The sequence below is a fragment of the Grampus griseus genome, assembly GCF_964374135.1.
Source record: "Grampus griseus genome assembly, chromosome: 11".
Taxonomy (NCBI): Eukaryota; Metazoa; Chordata; class Mammalia; order Artiodactyla; family Delphinidae; genus Grampus; species Grampus griseus.
In genome coordinates this window covers 57,477,015-57,491,348 of record NC_139005.1, presented here as the reverse complement: position 1 = coordinate 57,491,348, position 14,334 = coordinate 57,477,015, and the positions used below count along the sequence as shown (strand labels likewise).

The window sequence follows — 14,334 nt, the reverse complement described above, 5'->3', positions numbered from 1 at the left end:
TATCCTTTTTATAGAAATTGAATTTTTAATATGTGATAGTTTCTTAATGAAATGTGAAAAATCTGTAGTTTTAGATATTCTTATGAAGCAGGAGTAATCATATGAAATCCATTTGGGCAGTTTCTGCACCTAGAAAGCACCTTTGAAGAAAAGGATTACGTATGTGAGAGAATGGTGGAGTTCCTGATGGGAGCAGCCAAGCGGGAAGCATCAGATATTCTGTCCTTTCAGCTTTTAGAGGCTCTTTTGTTTAGAGTTCAGCTACACATATTTACTGGAAGATGCCAAAGTGCACTTGCAGTTTTACAGGTAAACATTTATTATAGCATTTAATGACATTCTGTAGAGAATTTTTTAAAGGTTTAAAACAGTACAGGTAGCATTGTTGAAAGATAAGGACACAGGCTTTAGATTTGAATCTTTGCCACTTACTGGTAAGTTGTGTGAATTTGGGTAAGTTTACAGCTGTTTCCTCCTTTGCTTATTTAGTAGGGATAATATCTTATTTAGAGTGTTTATGAAGTTTAAATGAAAATAATATTTGCTGAGTACCCACCAGAATAAACTTCAATATTCAAACCATAAAGGGAAAAAATTAGTCCATAGTGGAAATCTTCTATATGGGTGTGGTGAGGTTTTTTGTTTATTTTTACTCTTTTCTCTTTATCTTATTAGATTTTGAATCTCAAAATACTTAAAATATACAAATAAATTTAACCTTTTCATTAATTATGTCATAAACCGTAGCATAGTAAAAATTATGTTAATCTGGTATTGATATCTCTAAAGAGTTTCTCCATTCAAAAAATTGGTGAGTATCAGAATTTTGACTTAGGTATTTAAGAACCATGCCAAAGAAATAAAACACTTTTAATCTTCTTTGCCTTCACAGTTGAATCTTATTAGGAATATTTTTAAAAACACCTTCAGATTATTTTTCCATTTTACCTAGAATGCATTGAAATTGGCTAATGATGGAATAGTAGCTGAATACCTTAAAACAAGTGATCGATGTTTGGCATGGCTGGCCTACATACATCTTATTGAATTCAACGTTCTCCCTTCAAAATTTTATGATCCGTCTAATGCCAATCCTTCAAGAATTGTTAATATAGAACCATTTCTAATGCCGTGGCAAGCAGTTCAAGATGTAAAGACTAATCCTGACATGTTGTTAGCAGTATTTGAAGGTAAGTATAAATGTTTATAAATTATTTAGAACATCAACTTATTGCTTATTATGATTCTTCAAAATTAAATGAAACAAATTTATGTATTGCAAGTTTTACACTTTATTATATAAATGCTTAAAAAATTAAGGATTGAATCAGATAAGATGGGCATTGGCATCTATGAAAGCTACGTTTTTCTGATTATGGCAAAGGATATCAGCTAAATATGTACATAATATAGCATATTTACATAGGTTTAATGAGTTGATTGAATCATAGAACCAGGTAAATTTTGTAAAGCAATCTATCAAGGTGAAAGTTAAAAGATAATATCTTATTTTTTCAAGTAATTAATCTTTTTTCCATCAGTCAGTGAGTTTGATTCCTCTATGTACTAACCGAGGTATCTGCTTTGGAACATATATAAGATATAAAGCCTGTTCCCTTCTAATAAGTATATAGCCTAGTCAGAAGATAAAATCTATACATCTGACATAATTAATAAACATATGAGGCCACATAACTGTCTATTAGTATATAGTCTAAATTCTGTGCTTAGAGAAGAGACTGGGATCTGTGATTTAGAGAATTACATGGTACAGGCCACAAACCTGAAGGAAAGAGACTATTGCAGGTTGGCATGATCAAGTATGTCTTCACAGACAAATTAGGACTTGGAGCTAGACTTTGAAGCTTGCCTATAATGTGACTGACATGGTGGACCTCCTCCTCAAAGATGGGACTCTTGTCTTATTTTTATATTTCTCAAGGGCCTATAATGTCTGGCAGTGTACTGAGCGCTTAGTAAATGTTCATTGAATAAACTAGGGAAGAAAGGAAGTAAAAGGACATTCCTATTAGGGGAGCTAAGTAAACAAAAAGCAACAAGTAGATAGGAATTGGTGCAATGGATTTAAAGGGAGCTTAGAAGAAGGGAGAGTCCTTATCAAAGTGAGACTTTTTGTGCTGGAGAACAGTAGGAATTAAGCTTGATAAATGGAAATGATACCAGATTTTCAAGAACTTTTAAGTATGGTAGGCTTGATGACAATAGAAATTCTTTAAGAAAGAAAGAATATTCTGGAGAGAAATGATACCAAAGGTAGGAAAACCAACCAGAAGCTGACAGCCATAACTGAGGCATTAAAAAAAGTAACCTGGGAAAGAGAGAGTATTTATTGGAGACATTTTAAGTTACCATATAGAGATTAGGGACAGATTAAATGTCAGGGAAGAAGAGAAAAAATAGTCAAAGATGATTTCAGGGTTTTGAGACCAGGAAAAGGTAAGGGTACTAATAGAAAACTGGTGAATTGGGAAGACTGATTTTGGTAGTAGGAGTGGTATTTATGAATGATAATTGGTCACCCAAGTGGAAATGCTTGTTGGCAGAAGGAAATAAGGAAGTGCACCTTAAATGGACAATTATGGATAGAGAAATGGATTTGAAAGTTATCAACATAGAAATTATTGTATTATATAGTGCGTTACAGTTTTTAATGTGCACTCCCAGTAAGTTATTCACCAGCTGAAGCTATGAGATACTTTCTTTGAGGAAATGGAGATTTTAAAGTGTAGCTGTAAGGGGTAAAAGGGAGATTGAGTCAGTGAATGAGACCAAGAGAAAATATAAACAATCTCTTGGAAGCAGAGGCAAGAAGAAATTAAAAAGAAGAGGAAGAACATTATCAAATGCTAATCAGATAAAATGAATGTAGAGATAGATTTGTTTAGATAGGATCCTTATAAGTGAACTTCAAAAGTGCTGTTTCAGAATGACATTCATTTTTAAACTCAGCAGTTCTGGGAAGTCATACCACCTTGGGCAAGGAGGAAATGGTGACAGTTGGGCAAAGTGAAACAGTGGAGGACTTTTCTCTAAGAAGTAGCAAGATCGAGTAAAGGACTCTTTACAAAGGGAAAAGTGTTTTGAAGGAGTAAGGAAAAGATCAAGTTTAGGGGGAGACGTTTAAATGGCTGTAGATCAGCAGAGCAAGGCCTCTTGAAGTGGGTCGGAGAAAGATGAAAAGATAATTCATTCTTTAATTTCTTTGACATAATTTTTCAGGAATTTAGTATAAATGCAAAGATGCAAGAGCTCATATTGGGTGTTTTATTCTTAACAGGAAAGTGAGGGTGAAAGATTTAATTTTAGGAGTTTGGAGATACCTGAAATACCTCCTTTGGGTGAAAACCAGGAGTTTAGTAAAGGTGAATAAGATGTAGTCAAACAAAAGAATAGGCTACCTTAGAGTTTAAATAACACAGTCAGATAATTCATTTTATGTTTGATTCATGTTATTGTGGTGTTTTTGGATAGATGCGGTGAAAGCTTGCACAGATGAGAGCCTTACTGTTGAGGAAAGAGTAGAGGCTTGTGTTCCACTTTACACAAACATGATTGTTCTGCACCAGCTTCTTGAGAGGTAAAACTTAATTGACAAGCAGTTAACCTCATATTAAAAATTGATTTTTTCATGTGTTTAAATGTGTGTTTTTCTTGTGAAGGTATGAGGCTGCAGTGAAGCTTTGTAAATATTTATTGGAATCATGTCCCATGAACTGCCAGTTGTTGGAATCCCTTGTTGCTTTATATTTGGAAACAAATCAGCACGACAAAGCTAGGGCAGTGTGGCTTACTGCATTTGAAAAAAATCTTCAGAATGCAGAGGTTTTTTATCATACATGCAAATTCTTCATCTCGCAGGTAAAAAAAAAAAGTCATAATTCTTAAATATGATATTTTTATGTTTCACGTTTATTCATCCTTTAAGATGTTTCAGGCATCAGCCTCTCTGGGATGCTTTTACTGATCCTTTTGCCCTTTGCAATACTGTTAGGTATTCCTTCTCTTTCTGCCATAATACCTCATGCATAGTTCTACCATTGCACGTAATTACATTACATTGTAATTTTGCTTATAACTACTTTGTATACTACTCTAAGAACTCCCAGAGGGCAGGGACCATGTCTTATTCTGATTTAGAGCTCCCCTACTCCCAACACCTAGCACAGTGCCAAACATGTAAATAGAGCTTAATGGCTAATTGGTGAAATTGGTGAGTGAAACTTGAGCTTGTGGTATATTGGGTGTTAAACTGTTTAATGTTTAGTTCAATTTGGAGATCAGAATACAAAAGTCATCTCTACCTCCACCTACTCAAAAAACCTAATCTAATCAGTGGTTGGGGGGGCAGGGGAGGGCTTTTCCTCCCTTGAAAGATTTTAATTAAGCATTGTAAGCCTAATGTGTATCCCTCCTCTTTCTTTTAAAAATAGAATCGAGGAGATAATCTTCTTCCATTTTTGCGGAAATTTATCGCATCCTTCTTTAAACCTGGGTTTGAGAAGTATAGTAACTTGGATCTGTTTCGGTAAGTTTGTAGAACTCTTGATTTGTAGAGGAATGAGAAATAGTGTAGCTCAGTGGAAAGATTACCAGTTTCTTGGTGGATTGATTATACTTTAGACTGATTTTTTTTTTTTAGGACACTTGAATACCCTCTTACAGAATTGTTATAAGGGCAGTAGAATTTAATAAAAATAGACACAAAATGTAAAATGTTTTGCATTCTTTGGATTAAGAACACTAAATTTATGTTAACACCATGGTGATTCATGCTTCTTTTAATTACTGTCATTGTTAATTTTAGCAATTAATACTGTAGCAACAAATTATCCTGAGACAATCTCAGTGATTTTCGAAAAAATGAGTTTTAATTTATTGGATTGGTGATTTTAAAGTGAATGTAAATAATATGCCTTTTAAAAAAAAAAATTCTAAAGAGAACCGCTTTAACTTCTGAAAGTTGTTGAGTAAGAAACTTTGGAGAATTCTTTTCTCAACCATCACTTTCTCAGTAGCTTATATAGAGTTCTGTGTTTACTACCTTTATTTGCTTCCCTGTGAGTTCTTGTTCAGATCCTAAAGAGTGGGGTTTTTTTGGAGGCTTTTAACGTTCTCTTTCCTTCTTCCTCATCTCTCTGTAGGGATCAGCGAACTTTTTTCCTTAAGGGCCAGATAGTAAATATTTTAGGCTTGCAAGCCATATGGCCTGTCACTACTAGTCAACCTTGCTTTTGTAGGAAGAAAGCAGCCATAGACAGTATATAAATGAATAGGCATGGCTGTGTTCCAATAAAAGTTTATTTATGAAGGTAGGTGTAGTTTGCTGATCCTAAGTAAAACAAAATCAAAAGGAAGATATTTGTCATGACATACTTTTTTATTGTATGTTAGGAAGAACTGAGAGAAGATAGGTCTAAGCTGGATATCTCCTAAAAAAATATTCTTGTGGAAAATACTAAGTGAAGATAGAGTCTTAGATTTATATATGCAAGTCTAATGTTTGCATATATTTTTCTTTTCTTAGGTGCTCCCTCCCTGCACCCACCCACAGTATAGCAGTGTTATATAAAAAAATATTTTCAAAAATAACCCACATTTTGTTAAGTCAGTGGTCTATCCACCCTAGAATATTTTGTGAACATGGCAGTTTTATTTGAGATATGGCAAAAAGTTTGGGGTCACCATTCTTTACCAGACTTGAGTCTTTACATCTGTCCTCTTACGGTAGATAGCCAGTTTATTGACATAGTGATGTTAGTACTCTTCCTGAAAGTCTTTCTGCTTTGCTACATATAGATTAACATCTTATAATTAATTATAAAAGAATAATTTGAAATGCAAATTAATAGAGAAAAATTAAACTATTGTATGAGAAATTTAGAGATTGTTTAGCTTCCCCATGCTGACTTTCTCCCTGTTTAAATTAGATTGCTTTAACATCTCAGACTTAAGCACAGGATAAATTCAAGGCTGAACCAGACTTTTAAAGACTTGCTGGTTCTGATCTTCCCTTCAGCATGGAGGTAATTGCTTTAGCTTTGAAGAAGATGCTGCCAGTTTGTGCCATGGTCAAAGATCTTCAGATCTTCTTGATGTCAGCTTAATGAAGCAGAATAAATAAGTGACAATAAAAATGTGAAAGTGGGCTACTCCAAATAATCTTCTCATTATTTGCTAAGTCATCTTGCTTTATTATTTTTTGTGTGTAAAGTTATAATTCATAATTCACCAAGAATTATGAGGAAAAGGTATCCTGTGCTTATTTAGACAATTTGAAGTCCTTATTTTGGGTAGATGTGGTGAAAGCTTGCACAGATGAGAGCCTATCTATTTTTTAGATATTTATACAAAAGTCAAATATTAAGAGAATGGCAGTAAGTGAGAGAGTTTTCAGCATTGCCACACTTAACTTGGTATTGATAGAAATTTTTAAAATTTATAAAAGAGCCGAAGCTTATTAATAGGAGAAGTCAGTGCTCTTCATAAGTTCAAAATACTTTTTTATTTCTTGAGTAGAAATTGTAAAGCAAAGTACGTAGAACTGTAATATTTATTTAGAATTAGAGTCTGTCATTTTTCTTTCTATATAACATTTAGTATAAATTTTATACTGGAAAATTTTATGTGTAAAATTTAGTATAAGGACAGACAGAAAGATTGAGATGGAGTAATTTTCGTGTGTTTCAAATCAATTTGAAGACTAGTAGATAACCATAAAAGTTAACTTGGGGATTTCATTCATCTTACTGAAGTTGGCATAGGGATAGTCTTATATAGATTAGATTTAAAGTTATCTCTTCTTACTTATTGCAGTTTTCAGTTGAGAAAAGTCAATATTCTTAGAAGTTAAGTGATTAACTCATGGTAATACAGCTAGTTACGGCCAAGTCAGGATGATAATCTGCCTTCTAGAAGTACCATTTCTTCCCTTTCTTACGGCCCCCAGCACACAACCTCCCCCACCCCAGCCGCCATACAGCCTCTCTAATCCATTAAAACTTAGTTCCTTGAAATAATTGCTAAATTCACTGTGAACAGTTAATACTAGGTTGTCATTGTCGAAATCAACGTATTGCCTTTAAAAACATTGTTCCTGAAGATGCTAGTAATGTTATACACACAGATTCAAATATATTGGGGGGAAACCTGAATTACCAAAGTAAAATAGATTTTTTTACTGATTGGCTTCTTAGAGCCTTTAATATCCTAATATGTTTTGTGGCTTTTTAAGAGGGGGCTTTAATTTGCAGTATTTCTCAATCTTATTTGATCATAGACCTCTTTTTGACAAGTGCCTTATGGGCCAATATGTTATAGAATACGCTTTTATATCATGTCTAAAATTAAATGTAGAGTGGTATTTGTGTGTATGTGAGAGAGAAATTGTTTTCAGATATCAAGTTTTATAACTCAAAGATTTTTTTTTCCAAGAAAGTACAGATTTTTGGGGAAAATTTTAGATACTTGGTAGTCTCATTTGTTATTCTCTGTTTTTAATTAGGTTTCATTAGATGATTATGGTGGTTTGTTTAATTTGGGCTATAAAATTTTTAAAAATCATTATAGAAGAAGAATTATTCAAGTAAGTATAAGATAATAAATATATGATGCTAGAGATGTGACCAAAGCGGTATGGTATACACATGAAAATAAAGTCTCATTACTGTATAAACAAGGAAGTTTTAGTTGAAACAGGATTTTTTTTAAAAGAAAGCAATAGTAATCCATGTGTACATAGGCATAATTTTAAACATGATATTTTTCCTCAGGTATCTCTTAAATATCCCAGGACCACTTGACATTCCAGCCCGTTTATGTAAAGGAAATTTTGATGATGAAATGTTTAACCACCAAGTTCCTTATTTGTGGCTGATATACTGGTGAGACATTATCTACTGTGGAGAGAAATGTTGCATACTAGGCTTGCATCTGTTATTTATTACTGAATTACACTGTGTTAAAATTAACCTGTTGCTAAAGTCATTGAAGCACAATTTAAGGGATGCTAAGGTTTATATGTTATTAAAAAAAGAAAGCTCAAAAGAAGGATTCTATTGTAATAATATCTGTAATGTTTATACTTTGTCATTCCTTTACCTGATCGAATTGAGGTGTAGACATACAATGTTTTCCTTCATTTTTTAAACAGCCTTTGTCATCCTCTTCAATCAAGTATTAAAGAGACAGTGGAGGCATATGAGGCAGCGTTAGGGGTGGCCATGAAGTCTGATATAGTGCAGAAGATTTGGCTGGAGTAAGTTTAATTCCTCTTAATAAGAATGGGATTTGAAATAAGGGGATATGGTTGGGGAAGGGTTGATGAGCTTTCTTGTTAGAGAATTACTGGCTTAATTATTCTAAATTATGATGTTTTTCTTTTGGCAGTTATCTTGTCTTTGCCAATAATAGAGCTGCTGGATCCAGAAACAAAGTCCAGGAATTCAGATTTTTTACTGATTTAGTGAATAGATGTTTGGTTACAGTCCCTGCCCGATACCCCATTCCTTTTAGCAGTGCTGATTACTGGTCCAACTATGAATTTCATAATAGGGTAAGAATTTAAAACTTATTTTCTTTAGATATTTATACAAAAGTAGGGGACTTAAATGATAGCAAAACTCCTGTTTAATATCGAGAGATTTTCCTAGGACCACTTTACTAGCATTTACTATTGTTCTTGACCACGTTTTCTATTTATCTCTTCAAAATCTAGGCACAGAGCCCTTTAAAGTTCAGTTAAGATAAAATGTGCATATTGATTATCTTCTATTTAAGAAAATTTAGCATTGAAGCAAAAGTGAAGAGATGTTAAGGTTTAATACGTATTAAAGAAGAGAGATCAAAAGAAGTAATTGTAATAATGTCAGTAATGTTTTGCTTGAGTAATTGGAAATTTTACTGAATGAAAAATTCTATAACTTCAAAATAAGTAAGAATGTGCTTACATGTTATAGCTGCTCTTTTTATCAGTATTTTGTCAAGCAGATATAGCTATACATAGGACATAAGAAAACTGAAATCAGATGCTGTTTGGAATTTTAAGAGTAGAGTCTGGATATTGATATATTTATAAGGTCATCTTCTTATAGGCAGTGAAGCAAAGGGTTTTTTAAAAATTGATTTATTTTCAGAGACCCCTTTTATTCAGTGCGTGTAAGCTAAAAGCTACTAAAGCTCAGTATAGACTAAAACATCTCTGTGTTTTATTTATTTATTTTTTTGGTGGGGTGGTTTTGTTGTTACCGGGATAACCAATTATTATGCTTTGTACTTCTATGCCATTCTTTATCCCAGGATCTCAAACTACTTTATGGACATTAAGTCATTTACACACGGGCATTCCATGAGCAAGATGTGGCAGGTATTATTAGCCCTATGACTTGCCCAGCTATACAGCAAGTAAAGGTAGACTCAGGAATGAAAACCCGGACTCCTGGCTTCTTGTCAGTGTTCTCAGTCCATGGCTCTCATCACTAGACCATATTTCCTAATTCATATTTGGAAAGTCACTAATATAATTAATGGTAGGAACTGTAACTCACAGCATCATACATTGTTATAATTTATACATTCATGTCTTAAAGACCATTTTGGTTTTCTCATTAAAACACATAGGTAACTGGATTTCACATTTTGTTGTATTCCTTTCCCCACCTCCCCAACCTTCACAGGTTATTTTCTTTTATTTGAGCTGTATTCCAAAGATCCAGCATTCCAAAACCTTGGAACGGTTTTGCTCAATTATGCCAACTAATTCTGGACTTGCACTGAGGTAAGAAAAAATAAAATTCTTAGCTCAATTGTATAGGCTCTTCATATAAAATTATTCTTGAAAACTTGCTAATAGTCTGCTCTTTGGCTATTGCCTCATTTCCACTTTAATTTCAAAGTTGTTAAGCAATATGTAACTATTCGTGTAAAAGTCAATGTGGAGAACTAGTTACTTCAGAAAACTGCAGATTATAAGGGGGCATATAATTCAAGTAAAGTTCACCTGTGTCCCCTAAGCACATACCATCTGTCCATGGTACATGCATTATAAGCACAAAGCATGTTTTATGCAGCAAAGGAGTATTACTTAAGAGGTTTTTAAGTGTTAAAGAGATAAGCTGCACGCGGGCTTTCCCTAGTTGCGGCGAGTGGGGGCTACTCTTAATTTCGGTGCGCGGGCTTCTCATTGCGGTGACTTCTCTTGTTGCGGAGTACAGGCTCTAGGCGCGTGGGCTTCAGTAGTTGCGGCACGCGGGCTCAGTAGTTGTGGCTTGCGGGCTCTTGAGTGCAGGCTCAACAGTTGTGGCGCATGGACTTAGTTGCTCCGCCGCATGTGGGATCTTCGCGGACCAGGGCTCGAACCCACGTCCCCTACATTGGCAGGTGGATTCTTAACCACTGTGCCACCAGGGAAGTCTCGACTTATTTTTTTTAATTAATTTATTTTATTTTTTATTTATTCTTGGCTGCATTGGGTCGTCATTGCTGTGCGTGGGGTTTCTCTAGTTGCGGCGATCGGGGGCTACTCTTCCTTGTGGTGTGCGGGCTTCTCATTGCGGTGGCTTCTCCTGTTGCGGAGCACGGGCTCTAGGTGCGCAGGCTTCAGTAGTTGTGGCACGTGGGCTCAGTAGTTGTGCCTCGCGGGCTCTAGAGTGCAGGCTCAGTAGCTGTGGCGCACGGGCTTTGTTGCTCTGTGGCATGTGGGATCTTCCCGGACCAGGGCTCGAACCCGTTTCCCCTGCATTGGCAGGCGCCACCAGGGAAGTCCTACTATGACTTCTTTTCATATACGTCAGTCATTCTCAAATATTAGCATGTATCAGAATCTCCTGGGATGGTTATTTAAAATGCAGATTCCTGAGCTAGAGCCCTCAAACCACATTTGAGAAACACTTATCCAGGGATTTCATACATTCAATTACAAGATTTTTTTTAGAGCATTTCTTTGTAGTTTTTCTGCTCTGATAGAGTAAAACCCATTTCAACCCTCAGGAATTGTGCTTTTTGACTCAAAAAGGTACACTGCATACTAAAGCTTTGGCTTCTACTTGTGCTGTCATTTCCACTGCATCAGTTGTGTCTTATGTTTCTAAGCTTGTTTTATGGATTATAAGGTGCCTAAAATAGTTATCAAATATCCCTTTGTGTTCTAGAGCATTTACATTCCACTTAGCATGTATGTAGGAAAATGATATAAGAGATTGAAAAAAATTCAAAGGCTTAAGACTGTGATAAGAGTAACAAAATAACACCATAGCGTTTTATAATAAAGATTCTTAGTAATAAGCATGCTAATCTGCCAAAGTTAATTATAGAAATTTGTATTATAAAACATCACCTTTGATAAAACATGTGAAATAGAAAATGTGCTGATGTTTTGAGTAGTTTCTATAATGATAGGCATTTTGGAATATAGGTAGTTTAATTGTTGGTTTTGTTGGTAAAGTTCTACTTTTGATACTTCTTATTTCCTTAAGGTCATCCTTGTCCTTTTTTTTTCAGAATAGAGAACTTAATAATTAGTCACTGTACTTATTACATTTTAGCTCAAGAAACATTCACAATTAAGTATACTGTGTTTAATAAAGAAAGAAAAATACCAAGAAATTGCACTAATATATCAATTCATTATTTTAGAAAATTTACGGGGAGGGAGAATGTGGAGTGTAATTTGGAGAGAATGCTTTAGTATCCTATAGGAATACATCAGCCTTATTTTAGTTTGTTGAAGATGGTATGGGTCTTGACTAGACCTTTTGCTAGTTTGCATGTTTCTTTCCCAGGGTAAGTTTTGTAAGAGGCATTCTACAAATACTTGCTGAATAGCCTCGATAGAATTTAACTGACCAAAAATTATGCTTCATCAAACATTCTGCTCATAGAGCTCAAGTTCCCTATACTTGCAATGCTTTTGTTCATTTTCCTGAATGTACTTTACAGGCTACTTCAACATGAATGGGAAGAAAGCAATGTTCAGATTCTGAAACTTCAAGCCAAGATGTTTACATATAATATCCCAACATGCCTGGCCACCTGGAAAATGTAATGCAACAATCATGTACATGTTTTTATAGCTATTGCTTTTATTTATAAGGTTTGCTCCAGACAGGTAAATCTGAAATGACATCTATTTTTTCCCCCGGAGAGATCTCTCTTCTAATTTAGATTTGTTTTTGGCACTTGCTGAGGTTTTATACCAAGAGTGAAGGCGTGCTCATTAACAATTGCCTCTAGAAGCAAAATGGATAGTTTTAATTTTCCTTGAAGGAGAACATATAGATAACAATACTGTTACCAAACAAACAGATCTGCTATACACATATTAAGACTATCGCTTTTGAAATGCGGGGTTTCCCCCTATTATAATCTGATGTCTTCTTTCTTTTAAAGGTGTTAGTGCCAAGTATTTTTTTTTATTAGTAATTATGAGTATTTTTCATGAACGTTATTTATGTTCAAAACACTGGTCTGCTTTATTATTGTAAAGTTGATAAAAATTGTTGAATTTTTCTTTTCACTATAGGTTACCCTCCTTGGAAATTTAGCCTGTTACTTTCAGGAAGTTTTGTACTCAGATTCCCACAGTCAGTATTCTGCCGGTGGTAGTATCTCATTTTGTTCAAAGATATATAAATTTTTCTTTTCCCTTTTCTATATTCCTTTCTTTTTCTTAGAGCCATTGCTGCTGAGATTGTTCTAAAGGGACAAAGAGAGGTAAGCCGTGATTGACTATCAGATGGGTTGCTTTTTTTTTTTTTAAATAGCTATTCTGCCCTTTTTGTTGACTTCTCAATTTAAAAGGATTAAAGCATAGAAGTTAACATCCTAAGAACTCTAAATGTTTGGAAACTCCAAAATCCAGCATAACCACGTTGTCTTGAATGTTGTTATATTATGAAGTACCATTCAAATAGTTAGGATTATGAAGGTGTTTTCCACCACATTTCCTGATGGAATTGTATATATATCTATCTTATAGGTCCACCGTTTATATCAGAGAGCCTTACAGAAGTTACCTCTTTGTGCATCACTGTGGAAAGATGTAATGCTTTTTATCTTTTATTTCATCTTGAAGTTTTCCTATAAATTTTCTGCATGTGCCATATCCATTGATGTGGTAATGCTCAAAATCTAGCTAAGTCTTACTTCTATGCTTCCCTGTCTTTTACAGCAACTCTTGTTTGAAGCGTCAGAAGGAGGTAAAACTGATAACCTGAGAAAACTAGTTTCCAAGTGCCAAGAGATTGGAGTCAGCCTAAATGAGCTCTTAAATTTAAACAGTTACAAAACAGAAAGCAAGAATCACTGAACACTGGGTGCAGTCAGTTCTAAGTCCTTATAATAATTGCCAAAAATTATTTGAATGATCCTTCAAGATTAGGCTGATCCCTGGCTAAGGTCTGTGTAAGGCAGACAAGCATTACTGATCATATCAAGTCCCCTACAATATCCTATCCTCAAAACCGGAAGCAATGAACATGACCCTCTTCGCTTGGATAAATGAACTTCCTGTTTGGCCTGCTTCTAGGCCCTGCCAGATTCTCATAACATCATGTACGTAAGTATAGTTCCTCAAAGTGACTGACATTTATTTTCATTTTGCTTTGTTTTTGTTTTTATTTTTTACTTTTCCCCCTTCCTTTATGTTGTGCTATTCCTGATTCACTTGACACTCTCTGATGCCTGAGAGATTCTTGTTTGGGATTTAATTTCCAGGGCTGTGTTTACAGTAAAAAGCCGGCAGTCCCTTTTAGTTTTTCCTCTTTAAACCTTTTGAGATTCTTCATTTCAGGATTTAAAACTTAAGCAGTCCATCTTAAGGAAAGTGTAACTGCCATGGCCACAAGTCTGCTAGTTGCACTTGAATGCTCTAACAGGGTTGTTTATTGCCCTTTCTACGTTCTGGACTCCTTGCCGAGACTGTTTAACTTGAAGATTAAAGAAACTATTGCAAATGCCAGTGCATCAGAACCTAAGAGTGGTCAAATATTATGTGCAATTTTTTTTGTAAAGAAATTTTAATTTATAATAAAGTTTAACAGTTTAAAGAACAGTTAATATTTGAACTGCTTTGTATTGCAATACTACTTTGTAGTATTAAAATTGTTTATAAAAATATTTTTAATATAAGTTAACTTTTTGAAAAATGTTGCTGTCTTTATTCACTTTTCACATTCCGGTGGGAAAGGGTTGAAGTAGGAGATATGGATATTCACTATAACTATATCAGTACTTCTTATTTTGAACTGCTTTCCCATAAAAACATTCCAGTGTCTTTTTAAATTCACGAGAAGATGGGTCCTGTTCTATTTTGAGGACAGT

General features: G+C 34.5%; 1 protein-coding gene across 2 annotated transcripts in view; it reads left to right on the top strand.

Moving 5' to 3' along the window:
• Positions 1 to 14,118, top strand: part of ZFC3H1 (zinc finger C3H1-type containing) — a 49,304-nt gene extending 35,186 nt beyond the window's left edge. For both annotated transcript variants that reach the window (XM_082665172.1, XM_082665171.1), the window contains exons 23-35: positions 121 to 309; positions 953 to 1,190; positions 3,493 to 3,598; positions 3,681 to 3,879; positions 4,452 to 4,546; positions 7,791 to 7,901; positions 8,171 to 8,275; positions 8,407 to 8,572; positions 9,693 to 9,793; positions 11,953 to 12,054; positions 12,687 to 12,726; positions 12,992 to 13,054; positions 13,184 to 14,118. In XM_082665172.1, coding sequence (XP_082521298.1) covers positions 121 to 309; positions 953 to 1,190; positions 3,493 to 3,598; positions 3,681 to 3,879; positions 4,452 to 4,546; positions 7,791 to 7,901; positions 8,171 to 8,275; positions 8,407 to 8,572; positions 9,693 to 9,793; positions 11,953 to 12,054; positions 12,687 to 12,726; positions 12,992 to 13,054; positions 13,184 to 13,321 — 1,653 coding nt within the window. In that variant the 3' untranslated portion in view covers positions 13,322 to 14,118. The remainder of the gene's footprint in view (positions 1 to 120; positions 310 to 952; positions 1,191 to 3,492; positions 3,599 to 3,680; positions 3,880 to 4,451; positions 4,547 to 7,790; positions 7,902 to 8,170; positions 8,276 to 8,406; positions 8,573 to 9,692; positions 9,794 to 11,952; positions 12,055 to 12,686; positions 12,727 to 12,991; positions 13,055 to 13,183) is intronic.
• Positions 14,119 to 14,334: the final 216 nt, after the last annotated feature.